At 42.6% G+C, this 15,821-nt stretch overlaps 1 protein-coding gene across 1 annotated transcript in view; it reads left to right on the forward strand.

Annotated features, from left to right (window-relative positions):
• Positions 1 to 13,844: 13,844 nt before the first annotated feature.
• Positions 13,845 to 15,821, forward strand: part of LOC115152783 (neutral amino acid transporter A-like) — a 31,566-nt gene continuing 29,589 nt past the window's right edge. The window contains exon 1 of the mRNA XM_029697574.1: positions 13,845 to 14,500. Coding sequence (XP_029553434.1) covers positions 13,989 to 14,500 — 512 coding nt within the window. The 5' untranslated portion in view covers positions 13,845 to 13,988. The remainder of the gene's footprint in view (positions 14,501 to 15,821) is intronic.

A 15,821-nucleotide genomic window follows, 5' to 3' on the forward strand; every position in this document is an offset into this window, starting at 1 on the left:
CTGGGAGTTGTGAACTGGGTATGTAGTCTACTGTGTAATGCTGAAGGCTTGATGCATGGTGAACTGGGAGTTGTTAACTGGGTATGTAGTCTACTGTGTAATGCTGAAGGCTTGATGCATGGTGAACAGGGAGTTGTGAACTGGGTATGTAGTCTACTGTGTAATGCTGAAGGCTTGATGCATGGTGAACTGGGAGTTGTGAACTGGGTATGTAGTCTACTGTGTAATGCTGAAGGCTTGATGCATGGTGAACTGGGAGTTGTGAACTGGGTATGTAGTCTACTGTGTAATGCTGAAGGCTTGATGCATGGTGAACTGGGAGTTGTTAACTGGGTATGTAGTCTACTGTGTAATGCTGAAGGCTTGATGCATGGTGAACTGGGAGTTGTTAACTGGGTATGTAGTCTACTGTGTAATGCTGAAGGCTTGATGCATGGTGAACTGGGAGTTGTTAACTGGGTATGTAGTCTACTGTGTAATGCTGAAGGCTTGATGCATGGTGAACTGGGAGTTGTTAACTGGGTATGTAGTCTACTGTGTAATGCTGAAGGCTTGATGCATGGTGAACTGGGAGTTGTTAACTGGGTATGTAGTCTACTGTGTAATGCTGAAGGCTTGATGCATGGTGAACTGGGAGTTGTTAACTGGGTATGTAGTCTACTGTGTAATGCTGAAGGCTTGATGCATGGTGAACTGGGAGTTGTTAACTGGGTATGTAGTCTACTGTGTAATGCTGAAGGCTTGATGCATGGTGAACTGGGAGTTGTTAACTGGGTATGTAGTCTACTGTGTAATGCTGAAGGCTTGATGCATGGTGAACTGGGAGTTGTGAACTGGGTATGTAGTCTACTGTGTAATGCTGAAGGCTTGATGCATGGTGAACTGGGAGCTGTGAACTGGGTATGTAGTCTACTGTGTAATGCTGAAGGCTTGATGCATGGTGAACTGGGAGTTGTGAACTGGGTATGTAGTCTACTGTGTAATGCTGAAGGCTTGATGCATGGCAATATATAATAGTCGTGATGACCTGTTGAGGAGTTCTAGATATCACTGAAAACCCCTTTAGTAATAGTGGGTTTTGTTTGCATGGTGGTATTGTGAAAGTGGGGTGTAATTTGACTTGATCACCCAATGAGGCACTACTCTTAATATTTATTCTTCCTTTTTCTTCAAGGAAGCAGATGTTCTTCTAAGTGTAACAGTACTCTTCTTGCATTGTGTACAATCTATCATCGACACGAACTCCAACTTGTAACACCAGTCATGGAGCTTTATTCTGATAGGAACAGCACAAAATTGCACGTCATGCAATGCACGGCTCACCATCTAACCCTGCACTCACGCACGCTGGTTTGGTGCTTGTTCACTGGGCAATGTAGTTACCAAAATAATACAATTACAATATAATATCTTTAACAATGTACCTGATAGGAACAGCACAAAATTGCACGTCATGCAATACACGGCTCACCATCCAACTCTGCACTCACGCACTGTACAAAATATACAACCCCCCCACCAGACACAGTAAGTACTAGCTAGTATTAGCTGGAATTCTCTACAACAAAATGCACAACAAACATTCACCAAAAAAACGCTGCATCTTATGTGTGATGTTCGAATAACATTTACAAAAAAATTGATATAAATTGTACATCTAAATCATCACTTGGGAGTATAAAAATCACTTTTGACGTACAGTGCTTTGCAACCAACAACTTACCGCTGGTTTGGTGCTTGTTCACTGGGACGATTCTAACTGAAACATCCTCCCTCGTAAGCAAGCTACGCAAACCAGCCAATAAGATGCCATGTTGAGTAGGTGAAGGCAAGGCAAAAATAAAACCAAAAACCCATTGGCTTAACAATAAAGTGGCAAGGGAAATCACCAATATAACCCTGTTACATAAGGGACACCCTAGAGGCAGCAAGGTGGAGTGAACGCCAAACATTTAAAGGCACCGTTTCCCTCCCTAGTGTCACGCCCTGACCTTAGAGATCTTATTTATTCTCTATGTTTGGTTAGGTCAGGGTGTGACTCGGGTGGGAATATCTATGTTTTCTATTTCTTTGTTTTTGACTGAGTGTGGTTCCCAATCAGAGGCAGCTGTCTATCGTTGTGGGAGGTTGTTCTTTGCATAGCTGTGTGTTGCCTGCAAGACTGTTTGTCGTCCGTTCATTGTGTTCGTGTTTTATTTTCTAGAATAAACATGAGCATTCACGTACCCTCTGCGCCTTGGTCCATTCACTACAACGACCATGACAATAAATCCCTTTTGAAATGTGCATAACTAAATCCGACAGGAACGTTTGAGTGATGAAAGTTGGACAGAGGTTCTCGAAATCTCTTCCCAAAAAACACTTTAAAAAAATAAGAAAAATATGAATGTTAGACAATTTTTCTGGCAATTGTGCCTCATTATGTTCCAGATGTTAAGACTACAACCCGTTGTAAATGGACTACTTGCAAGACTGACTTGTCATTTCAATAGGCATAGGCTACTGACTCAAATCTGGGTTTATGATTGTAATTCAATTTTGCCATGGTTTGCTTAACTAGATGCAGGTAGCCTATAGCCGCTGATAGGCCAACATCTCATTTCAGATACAGTAGCCTAGGCAAGCTGTAGGCAAGATGTCCAGTTAAATAAAGGTTATATGTAAAAAATAAAAAATAAATTAAAGATGTAAACTGAACGATTTAGCAACTTGCTTAGTTCAAATTGACAGACAAATTTATTCAACTTGTAGAGATAGGCGAATTAGTGGTACAAATTGATTGCGTTGTCCAATAGCCTGCTGGAATAGGCTACTGAGGATGGGGTCTTAATTTTAATCACTGAACAAATATTAATAATATGGATATGAACTGAATATGCTTGACAACATCAGCCAGCGGGTTTTTTTTTTTTACCTGTAGCCTAATCTGTCTGACTGTTAAAATCAATCTAATGCATTCTAACACCTGGCAGTTGCCATCGATCTGTGACCATGATCACAATTGATAACTTCCACATGTATTAACTAAACAAACATGGCCATTAATAATTGCATAATAACACAAGGCTACAACAACAATAAATTGAAGTTAAAGGCTATTTATTAAATCAGTTTGCCAGCTCCATGTAGTCTACACAATTGGCACAAATTGATTTGCGGACTCCAGTAATACCATCATTTCAACATATTTGTTGTATCAAATGGTAGGCTAAGGCTACAGTAGCCTACAATGGCATAGAACTTAATAGGCTACATGATGGCCAACATATGCATATGTTATGTATCATTCTCCACATTTAATGTCAGTTTCATTGTGGACTGTTCTCTGTAACAGAAGCATGCAAGGGAGTTCCATTACTTCAATTTCAAATGTCCACTTGTGTAGCGCTCGAGACCCAAGAACAGAGCATGCTTAAAACCCATAGATTGATAAGCTTTTCATTAAGTAAATTCAACATTATAATGCAGTTTAAATCATCTAATGGGCTCTAGTGGGCTAAAAGTTTTTTTCCAGTGCTAGCGCATGGATGTTTTATGGAAAAAAATTACAATTTAGATAGCCTACTTACAACTGGTAAAACGTTTTTATGGCGTGCGCGTGTGCTCTGTCTCTCACTCACGTGACTCAGCTGCCTGCTGCAGCGCCTGGGGGCTGGACCTTTCCGATCATGGCTAGAAGGCTCCAACTCTCCCCAAACTCACTCACTCAACAGCCGTTTGATAGTCGGCAGCAAAAGATCACATTGAAATATATATTTTTGAAATGCTATGGCGGCCGCGGTGCAATCTAGAAGTTGACCCCCCCCCCAAAAAAACTGCGACCAGTACATTTTCACCTGCGACATCGTTTTCAAAGTTGCCCAATATGCTAGAAAAAAATGGACATGGCAACCCTGAGTTCAAATCCGAAACCGAAAGTAGCCTAGGCTATACCGTGCTGTAACCTACCGTTACTCAATAAGGCACAATGATCTTAATATACTGAACAAAAATATAAACGGAACATGCAAATTTCAAAGATTTTACTGAGCTACAGTTCATATAAGGAAATCAGTCAATGAAAATAAATAAATTAGGCCCTAATCTATGGATTTTACATAACTGGGCAGGGGCACAGCCATGTGTGGGCCTGGGAGGGCATAGGCCCACCCACTTGGGAGCCAGGCCCAACCTCTGGGGAGCCAGGTCCAGAATTAGTTTTTCCACACAAAAGGGCTTTATTACAGATATAAATACTCCTCAGTTTCATCAGCTGTCCGAGTGGCTGGTCTCAGACGATCCTACAGGTGAAGAAGCCGGATATGGAGGTTTTGGACTGGCGTGGTTACACATGGTCTGTGGTTGTGAGGTCGGTTGGAGGACTGTAGACTTGTTTACGTGCTGCTGTGCGGTTTGTTGCTAACCTTACTTTGCTACCTGCCAACTTTCTGGGTTTTTACTTTTTCATTTTTTTTTCATTCACCTTTTTCACACTGGACGCTTTATCTGGACGTGGTTCGTCAGGACCTCCACCAGCCGAAGCTAAGTAGTAACATTAACAGTATGCCTTCTAATTGCAGTCGCTGTACTCATAATATACAGGACAACGATTGCCTTATGGCGAGGATAGCTGTGCTGCAAGCCCAGCTTCATACGCAATCGTTAGGCAAGGGTAATTTAAGTGTAGGAAAGGATGAAACAGCGTCTGTGCCACAAATAAGTACAGATAGGAGTAAAAATCCCTCGCACAGTCCCCGCAGCCAGACAATTTTCTCATGGCTTCTGGAAGGAAATGCTGTAGGAATGCTCAACCGGTGTCGCTCATTCATCCGACAGAAACTTTCAACCGGTTCTCCCCATTAAGCAACGGGTAGGAGTCAGAGGCCGAGCCTTCTCTGGTCTAGTTTTGTCCCATGGAATAAATGTTGTGGATCTCAATGTTTTTCCTCATAATCCTGGACTATCGGACCACCATTTTATTACGTTTGCAATCGCAACAAATAATCTGCTCAGACCCTAACCAAGGATCATCAAAAGCCGTGCTATAAATTCTCGGACACCCTAAACATTCCTAGATGCTCCTCCAGACTCCCTCCACCTACCCGAGGACGTCAGAGTACAAAAATCAGTTAACCACCTAACTGAGGAACTCAATTTAACCTTTCACAATACTCTAGATGCAGTCGCACCCCTAAAAACAAAAAACATTTGTCTGTCATAAGAAACTAGCTCCCTGGTATACAGAAAATACCTGAGCCCTGAAGCAAGCTTCCAGAAAATTGGGAAAAAAATGGCGCTACACCAAACTGGAAGTCTTCCGACTAGCTTGGAAAGACAGTACCGTGCAGTGTCGAAGAGCCCTCACTGCTGCTCGATCATCCTAATTTCCAACTTAATTGAGGAAAATAAGAACAATCCAAAATTGATTTTTGATACTGTCGCAAAGTTAACTAAAAAGCAGCATTCCCCAAGAGAGGATGGCTTTCACTTCAGCAGTGATAAATTCATGAACTTCTTTGACGAAAAGATCATGATCATTAGAAAGCAAATTACGGGCTCCACTTTAAATCTGCGTATTACTCCAAAGCTCAGTTGTCCTGTGTCTGCACAACACTGCCAGGTCCTAGGATCAAGGGAGACACTCAAGTGTTTTAGTACTATATCTCTTGACACAATGATGAAAATAATCATGGCCTCTAAACCTTCAAGCTGCATACTGGACCCTATTCCAACTAAACTACTGAAAGAGCTGCTTCCTGTGCTTAGCCCTCCTATGTTGAACATAATAAATAGCTCTCTATCCACCGGATGTGTACCAAACTCACTAAAAGTGGCAATAATAAAGCTTATTTTGAAAAAGTCAAACCTTGACCCAGAAAATATTAAACTATTGGTCTATTTCGAATCTCCCATTCCTCTCAAAACATGTTGAAAAAGCTGTTGCGCAGCAACTCACTGCCTTTCTGAAGACAAACAATGTATACGAAACGCTTCAGTCTGGTTTTAGACCACATCATAGTACTGTGACTGCACTTGTGAAGGTGGTAAATTACCTTTTTAATTGCGTCAGACCGAGGCTCTGCATCTGTCCTCATGCTCCTAGACCTTAGTGCTGCTTTTGATACCATCGATCACCACATTCTTTCGGAGAGATTGGAAACCAAAATTGGTCTACACAGACAAGTTCTGGCCTGGTTTAGATCTTATCTGTTGGAAAGATATCAGTTTGTCTCTGTAGATGTTCCTCAAGGCTCCATTTCAGGACCACTATTGTTTTCACTATATATACTGCTCAAAAATTAAAGGGAACACTTAAACAACACATCCTAGATCTGAATGAAAGAAATAATCTTATTAAATACTTTTTTCTTTACATAGTTGAATGTGCTGACAACAAAATCACACAAAAATAATCAATGGAAATCCAATTTATCAACCAATGGAGGCCTGGATTTGGAGTCACACTCAAAATTAAAGTGGAAAACCACACTACAGGCTGATCCAACTTTGATGTAATGTCCTTTAAACAAGTCAAAATGAGGCTCAGTAGTGTGTGTGGCCTCCACGTGCCTGTATGACCTCCCTACAACGCCTGGGCATGCTCCTGATGAGGTGGTGGATGGTCTCCTGAGGGATCTCCTCCCAGACCTGGACTAAAGCATCCGCCAACTCCTGGACAGTCTGTGGTGCAACGTGGCGTTGGTGGATGGAGCGAGACATGATGTCCCAGATGTGCTCAATTGGATTCAGGTCTGGGGAATGGGCGGGCCAGTCCATAGCATCAATGCCTTCCTCTTGCAGGAATTGCTGACACACTCCAGCCACATGAGGTCTAGCATTGTCTTGCATTAGGAGGAACCCAGGGCCAACCGCACCAGCATATGGTCTCACAAGGGGTCTGAGGATCTCATTTCGGTACCTAATGGCAGTAAGGCTACCTCTGGCGAGCACATGGAGGGCTGTGCGGCCCCCCAAAGAAATGCCACCCCACACCATGACTGACCCACCGCCAAACCGGTCATGCTGGAGGATGTTGCAGGCAGCAGAACGTTCTCCACGGCGTCTCCAGACTCTGTCACGTCTGTCACGTGCTCAGTGTGAACCTGCTTTCATCTGTGAAGAGCACAGGGCGCCAGTGGCGAATTTGCCAATCTTGGTGTTCTCTGGCAAATGCCAAACGTCCTGCACAGTGTTGGGCTGTAAGCACAACCCCCACCTGTGGACGACGGGCCCTCATACCACTCTCATGGAGTCTGTTTCTGACCGTTTGAGCAGACACATGCACATTTGTGGCCTGCTGGAGGTCATTTTGCAGGGCTCTGGCAGTGCTTCTCCTGCTCCTCCTTGCACAAAGTCGGAGGTAGCGGTCCTGCTGCTGGGTTGTTGCCCTCCTACGGCCTCCTCCACGTCTCCTGATGTACTGGCCTGTCTCCTGGTAGCGCCTCCATGCTCTGGACACTACGCTGACAGACACAGCAAACCTTCTTGCCACAGCTCGCATTGATGTGCCATCCTGGATGAGCTGCACTACCTGAGCCACTTGTGTGGGTTGTAGAGTCCGTCTCATGCTACCACTAGAGTGAAAGCACCGCCAGCATTCAAAAGTGAACAAAACATCAGCCAGGAAGCATAGGAACTGAGAAGTGGTCTGTGGTCCCCACCTGCAGAACCACTCCTTTATTGGGAGTGTCTTGCTAATTGCCTATAATTTCCACCTGTTGTCTATTCCATTTGCACAACAGCATGTGAAATTTATTGTCAATCAGTGTTGCTTCCTAAGTGGACAGTTTGATTTCACAGAAATGTGATTGACTTGGAGTTACATTGTGTTGTTTAAGTGTTCCCTTTATTTTTTTGAGCAGTGTATTTTACCTCTTAGTGATGTCATTCGGAAACATAATGTTAAATTTCACTGCTATGCGGACGACACACGTATTTTCGATGAAACATGGTGAAGCCCCAAAATTGCCCTCCCTGGAAGCCTGTGTTTTAGACGTAAGGAAGTGGATGGCGGCAAATTTTCTACTTTTAAACTCGGACAAAACAGAGATGCTAGTTCTGTTTCCCAAGAAACAAAGAGATCTTCTGTTGAATCTGACAATTATTCTTGATGGTTGTACAGTCGTCTCAAATAAAACCGTGAAGGACCTCAGCGTTACTCTGGACCCTGATCTCTCTTTTGATGAGCATATCAAGACTGTTTCAAGGACAACTTTTTTTCCATCTACGTAACATTGCAAAAATCAGAAACTTTCCGTCTAAAAATGATGCAGACAAGTTAGTCCATGCTTTTGTCACTTCTAGGTTAGACTACTGGAATGCTCTACTTTCCGGCTACCCGGATAAAGCACTAAATAAACTTCAGTTAGTGCTAAACACGGCTGCTAGAATCTTGACTAGAACCCCAAAAATGATGATATTACTCCAGTGCTGGCCTCTCTACACTGGCTTCCTGTTGAGGATAGGGCTAATTTCAAGGTTTTACTGCTAACCTACAAAGCATTACATGGGCTTGCGCCTACCTATCTTTCTGATTTGGTCCTGCCGTACATACCTACACGTATGCTACGGTCACAAGACGCAGGCCTCCTTACTGTCCCTAGAATTTGTAAGCAAACAGCTGGAAGCAGGGCTTTCTCCTATAGAGCTCAATTTTTATGGAATGGTCTGCCTATCCATGTGAGAGACGCAGACTCGGTCTCAACCTTTAAGTCTTTATTGAAGACTCATCTCTCAGTAGGTACTTTGATTGAGTGTAGTCAGGAGTGTGAAGGTGAATGGAAAGCCACTGGTGCAACGAACCGCCCTTGCTGTCTCTGCTTGGCCGGTTCCCCTCTCTCCACTGGGATTCTCTGCCTCAAACCCTATTACAGGGGCTGAGTCACTGGCTTACTGGTGCTCTTCCATGCCGTCCCTAGGAGGGGTGCGCCACTTGAGTGGGCTGAGTCACTGATGTGATCTTCCTGTCCGGGTTGGCTCCTCCCCTTCGGTTCATGCCGTGGGAGAGACCTTTGTGGGCTATACTCGGTCTTGTCTCAGGATAGTAAGTTGGTGGTTAGAGATATCCCTCTAGTGGTGTGGGGGCTATGCTTTGGCAAAGTGGGTGGGGTTATATCCTGCCTGTTTGGCCCTGTCCGGGGGTATCGTCGGACGGGGCCACAGTGTCTCCCGACCCCTCCTGTCTCAGCCTCCAGTATTTATGCTGCAATAGTTTATGTGTCGGGGGGCTAGGGTCAGTCTGTTATATCTGGAGTATTTCTCCTGTCTTATCCGGTGTCCTGTGTGAATTTAAGTATGCTTTCTCTAATTCTCTCTTTCTTTCTTTCTCTCTCTCAGGACTACGTGGCATGATGACTCCTTGCTGTCCCCAGTCCACCTGGCCGTGCTGCTGCTGCTACAGTTTCAACTGTTCTGCCTGCGGCTATGGAACCCTGACCTGTTCACCGGATGTGCTGCCTTGTCAATGACCTGCTGTTTTCAACTCTCTAGAGACAACAGGAGTGGTAGATATACTCTGAATGATCGACTATGAAAAGTCAACTGACATTTACTCCTGAGGGGCTGACCTGTTGCTCCCTCTACAACCACTGTGATTATTATTATTTGACGCTGCTGGTCGTCTATGAACATTTGAACATCTTGGCCATGTTCTGTTATAATCTCCACCCGGCACAGCCAGAAGAGGACTGGCCACCCATCATAGTCTCGTTCCTCTCTAGGTTTCTTCCTAGGTTCCGGCCTTTCTAGGGAGTTTTTCCTAGCCACTGTGCTTCTACACCTGCATTGCTTGCTGTTTGGGGTTTTAGGCTGGGTTTCTGTACAAAACTTTGTGACAACAGCTGATGTAAGAAGGGCTTTATAATTCATTTTGATTGATACTGCCAAATTCTCTAAAACGACCTTTGGAAGCGGCTTATGAATGAGAAATTAACATTCAATTATTTCTTGCTGATATGAAAGATAAGGTCCTTATGCTTTTAAAACCATAACACAAGTGATGTATGTTAATGTCAGGGATCTTAACAAAACTCCCCCCTACAGAAGACACCTTCCTCCAATGACTCGTATGTGTAATGTCATGGAACTGAGTCATACCAAGGGCTAGATGTAATGTAATGGAACTGAGAGTCATGGAACTGAGAGTCATGACCAATGTAATGGAACTGAGAGTCATGACCAAGGGTCAGATGTAATGTAATGGAACTGAGAGTCATGACCAAGGCCTAGATGTAATGTAATGGAACTGAGAGTCATGATCAAGGCCTAGATGTAATGTAATGGAACTGAGAGTCATGACCAAGGCCGAGATGTAATGTAATGGAACTGAGAGTCATGACCAAGGCCTAGATGTAATGTAATGGAACTGAGAGTCATGACCAAGGGTTAGATGTAATGTAATGGAACTGAGTCATGACCAGAGCCTAGATGTAATGTAGTCTCAAAGACTGTACAGTATGGCAGCCTGTAGACTTGCTTTAGTGCACAAGTTCAAACTGTAGATGACAACATCCATCCCCACTAGTCTATAAGGGTGTTGTAGTTTTAGCTCTCCTGTGGCCTGGGTGTGGGTGGAGATTTCACAATGGAATATAAACCATTTACAGTTTTATGAATATTCAATCTAAAGTGGATATGGAAATAACAAAATCACTGTTACATAACAAATCAACATCAGACAGGGAGAGAAATCAGCTGATCAAGATAATCGATATCTAAATCTGGAACCTGATTAATAGACAACAATGAATCTCATATAAAATATATAACATAATCATACCAAAATGACCTATTACGTTTGTTCATTAATGTAAGTAACTTAGGCCTACCACCCTAGCCATTTAGCTAACTGACAGATGTATTAACAAAATAACTTTCTCTTTTCTAAGTGACTGTAAATTAGGCCTTCTTATTAGAAGGCTGCAGCATGTTTAAAAACTTTTAAAACTGGCAGTAGGCCTATTGGGAGGAGGACAGTAATCTGTAAGTGGGAGAAAAAAACCACACATTTCCCAATAATAACCTTTATTATGGCGCCATCTAGTTGGATTATAGGAGAGATGACAGTCTGCCTCCGTGTCACTCAAAGTAGGCAGAAGTCCAGATAAAAAAACTCTGAATAATCAATCATTCACACAAAGCCTATAGGAAATTAAATTACTGCAGGCTATTTGGCCTAGCCAATATTTGTTATCATGCATTAGGCCTATCATTGCACTGTGTTCCATATTGACATATTATAATGATGATGAGAGCCTATAGGCTACACCATAATATACATGACACAACACAAGATCACCAGAGATTGTTTTGTAGCCTACACTTTATTCATGTATAGCCTATAAAATAACATTGCTGCAACTTTCAATCTTATAGAATAACTGACATTACATAATATCTGAAGATGTAGGACGACTGAGATCTACGCAGACTACTCCGCCTTTAAAAGGCCTGTCCGCTCGACAGTGTTGCCAACTTAGCGACTTTGGCGCAATATTTAGCGAGTATTTTTTAGCAGATGCTCTTATCCAGAGCGACTTACAGTAGTGAACACATACATTTCATTTTATGCATTTTTTTTTGTGCTGGCCCCCCATGGGAATTGAACCCACAACCCTGGTGTTGCAAACACCATGCTCTACCAACTAGCGACACATTTTCAAAAAAGCAACTAGCGACGTTATTCCTCTCTCCTACAGCGTCCATCACTATTACATGCACATGGCCAATTATGCAAATTAGGTGATGACGTCATTTAGCAACTTTTAGGACAGCCAATAGCTACTTTCCTTACTGAGGAGTTGGCAACACTGCATACAGTGTTGAATGGATTATTAGCAGGGCCGGGGGAACTGGGAAGTGGGTGTGCGGTTAACCCGCCCCTTGTCTTCTTTAGCAACTGCCCGTGTTATTTTGGGATCGGGAACAAAGTATTTCGGTCTCAATGACAACATGAAGCACATAAGAGTTGAATGGTCTGACAGTACACATCGATGCACGGATTTTAGGAGCACCTAAATGTATCCAAGATATGATTAATAACTGTAGCCTAGCCTATAGCCAATAGGACTACCACCTAGCTTCTAGCATATACACTGCCTTCAGAAAGTATTCAATCCACTTGATTTATTCCACATTTTGTGTTATAGCCTGCATTCAACATGGATTATATGTATTTATTTTCTCGCCCATCTACACACACTACCCCATAATAAAAGTGAAAACATGTTTTTAGACATTTTTGCAAATGTATTGAAACTGAAATACAGAAATATTTCATTTTACATAAGTATTGACACCATTAAGTCAATACATGTTAGAATTATGTAAGGCAGTGATTACAGCTGTGAGTCTTTCTGGGTAAGGCTCTAAGAGCTTTGCACACCTGGATTGTACAATACTTGCCCATTATTTTTTTCTTCTAGCTCTGTCAAGATGGTTGTTGATAATTGCTAGACAGATATTTTCAAGTCTTGCCACAGATTTTCAAGCCCATTTAAATCAAAACTGTAATTAGGCCACTCAGGAACATTAAATGTCACCTTGGTAAGCAACTCCGGTGTATATTTGGCCTTGTGTTTTAGGTTGTTGTCCAGCTGAAAGGTACATTTGTCTTCCAGTGTCTGTTGGAAAGCAGACTGAATCAAGTTTTCCTCTAGGATTTTGCCTGTGCTCAGCTCTATTCCGCTTATTTTTATCCCCCCAAAATCTACCTAATCCTTGCCGATGACAAGCATACCCATAACATGATGCAGTCACCACAATGCTTGAAAATATGAAGAGTGGTACTCAGTGATGTGTTGTGTTTGCCCCAAACATAACGCTTTTTTGTAATTCAAGACATAAAGTTAATTTCTTTGCCACATTTTGTGCAGTTTTACTTTAGTGCCGTATTGCAAACAGGATGCATGTTTTGGAATATTTTTATTCTATAGAGGCTTCCTTCTTTTCACTCTGTTATTTAGGTTAGTATTGTGAAGTAACTACAATGTTGTTGATCCATCCTCAGTTTTCTCCTAATGCGACCATTCAACACTGTAACTGTTTTAAAGTCATTGGCCTCATGGTGAAATCCATGAACGGTTTCCATCCTCTCCGGCAACTGAGTTAGGAAGGACGCTTGTATCTTTGTAGTGACTGGGTGTATTGATGAACCATCCAAAGTGTTATTAATAACTTCACCATGCTCAAAGGTATATTCAATGTCTGCCCTTCTTTGCGAGGCATTGGAAAACATCCCTGATCTTTGTGGTTGAATTTGTTTCATATTCACTGCTCGACTACTAAGGGACCTTACAGATAATTGTATGTCTGGGGTACAGAGAAAAGGTAGTCATTCAAAAATCATGTTAAACACTGTTATTGCACAAAGAGTGAGTCCATGCAACTAATTATTTGACTTGTTAAGCACATTTTTACTCCTGAACTTATTTAGGCTTGTCATAACAAAGGGGTTAAATACTTATTGACTCACATTTCATATTTTTATTTGAAATTAATTTGTACAAATTTCTAAAACCATAATTACACTTTGACATTATGGCTTATTGTGTGTAGGCCAGTGACACAAAATCTAAATTTAACCCATTTTAAATTCAAGCAACAAAAAAAAGTCAAAGGGTAGGCCCCATCCCAATAGCTTGCACATGACCAGTGCCCCATAGGCATGATTCAGATCTTTGAAATGTTTACATTTTTCTCAAATATCCAGTCACAACACTATCAATAAAAATGCACAGTTGCAGACCCAGGCAATTTCTCCCACTGTTGCATCAGATGGTCTTAATATTGAGCAAAAGGAGGAAGTGCGCATGTCCTCTTTTTTTGTGTATAGCCCCTCTCTCACCATTGGTGGAGAAACACGTTGTGTTTGACAGGACTAATAACGCTTGCATCAGCCTACTCGCAATTGCTACTCATCCGAGTGTGTGTTCTCCCAAGCTTCTCCAGGAACTGGCAATTTTCTCACGATTTAACGTTATTCAGAGTCCTGCCCCACAATTTCCATCAAAATGGAGAAGATAAACGGACACACAATGACCAATTCGGTCTCCACCGACGAAATCTTGGAGAAGAATGGAAATAAGAAGAAGAGCTGTAAAGACAAGTTAATGAGATTTTTGAATAGGAATATGTTAGTGATAATGACGGTGTCTGGAGTTCTAGTAGGCGTCGGCCTCGGAATGATGGTTCGGAATATGAACCTAACCCGGGCGCAGATGACTTATTTCGCTTTCCCCGGTGAGATGCTTCTGAGGATGTTGAAGATGATTATCCTTCCTCTGGTCGTGTGCAGCCTGATCTCCGGCGCCGCCAGCCTGGACACGCGCTCCCTGGGGAAACTAGGAGGCATCGCGGTCTCCTACTTCCTGGTGACCACACTCATCGCATCGGGAATCGGTGTGACCCTCGCCTTCATTATCAAACCGGGAGTCGGTGCCGGGGCTCTGAACACAAATAATCTAGGTCTCGAGAGCGTCAATACCAACAAGGAGACCACGGATTCGTTTTTAGATCTTGCAAGGTAACGGTTGCGGGATGAGGTTATTGTTTCAATAGGCTAATACATGTATTCTGTTAAAGAGTGTTTCTTGAAAGGAAATAAAGAGCATGGCTGAGGGGGTGAGATGACTGAGGGGCGGGTAGTAGTGGAGTAGATGCATGCTCCACTAATTCACCCCGGCGCAGTACTGTAGCCTATATAGGTTACCCACGTGAGAGCCCAGACGCATGCTTGTTCCAGTACTTACATGGGATTACATGGCTCTCAGAAATCAACAGACCTAGTCCTGGATATAGATGATTATTGACAGACCTAGTCCTGGATATAGATGATTATTGACAGACCTAGTCCTGGATATAGATGATTATTGACAGACCTAGTCCTGGATATAGATGATTATTGACAGACCTAGTCCTGGATATAGATGATTATTGACAGACCTAGTCCTGGATATAGATGATTATTGACAGACCTAGTCCTGGATATAGATGATTATTGACAGACCTAGTCCTGGATATAGATGATTATTGACAGACCTAGTCCTGGATATAGATGGTTATTGACAGACCTAGGTCTGGATATAGATGGTTATTGACAGACCTAGGTCTGGATATAGATGGTTATTGACAGACCTAGTCCTGGATATAGATGATTATTGACAGACCTAGTCCTGGATATAGATGATTATTGACAGACCTAGTCCTGGATATAGATGATTATTGACAGACCTAGTCCTGGATATAGATGATTATTGACAGACCTAGTCCTGGATATAGATGATTATTGACAGACCTAGTCCTGGATATAGATCATTATTGACAGACCTAGTCCTGGATATAGATGATTATTGACAGACCTAGTCCTGGATATAGATGATTATTGATCAATATTTGGGGGGGAATTAGTCAACATATGTTTTTCATTTACGTGATTCGTTTATGCATAATGGTACGATATAAAGCAGTAAGAAAAACAAAACAGACCGTGACAGGAATAATCACTGCAAAAAAACGAAATAACTATAGCATTCCCACGAGACAAAGGTTCTCACACTGTCTGTCTGTCTGTCTGTCTGTCTGTCTGTCTGTCTGTCTGTCTGTCTGTCTGTCTGTCTGTCTGTCTCGCTATCAATAGCTGCCTGTCTGCCCGTCTGTGTGTCTGCCTACCTAACTCCCTTTCTACCTGTCTGTGTGTCTGCCTACCTAACTCCCTTTCTACCTGAATGACTGTCTGTGTGTCTGTCTGTCGGTCTATGTGTCCAACTATCTGCCCGTCAAACCTTCTGCCTGCTCTCATATCTGTCTCTGCATCTGAGGGAAAGCTGACAGCTGTTAAACCAGGG

This window comes from Salmo trutta, chromosome 18, assembly GCF_901001165.1.
Source record: "Salmo trutta chromosome 18, fSalTru1.1, whole genome shotgun sequence".
In the NCBI taxonomy this organism is placed as follows: domain Eukaryota; kingdom Metazoa; phylum Chordata; class Actinopteri; order Salmoniformes; family Salmonidae; genus Salmo; species Salmo trutta.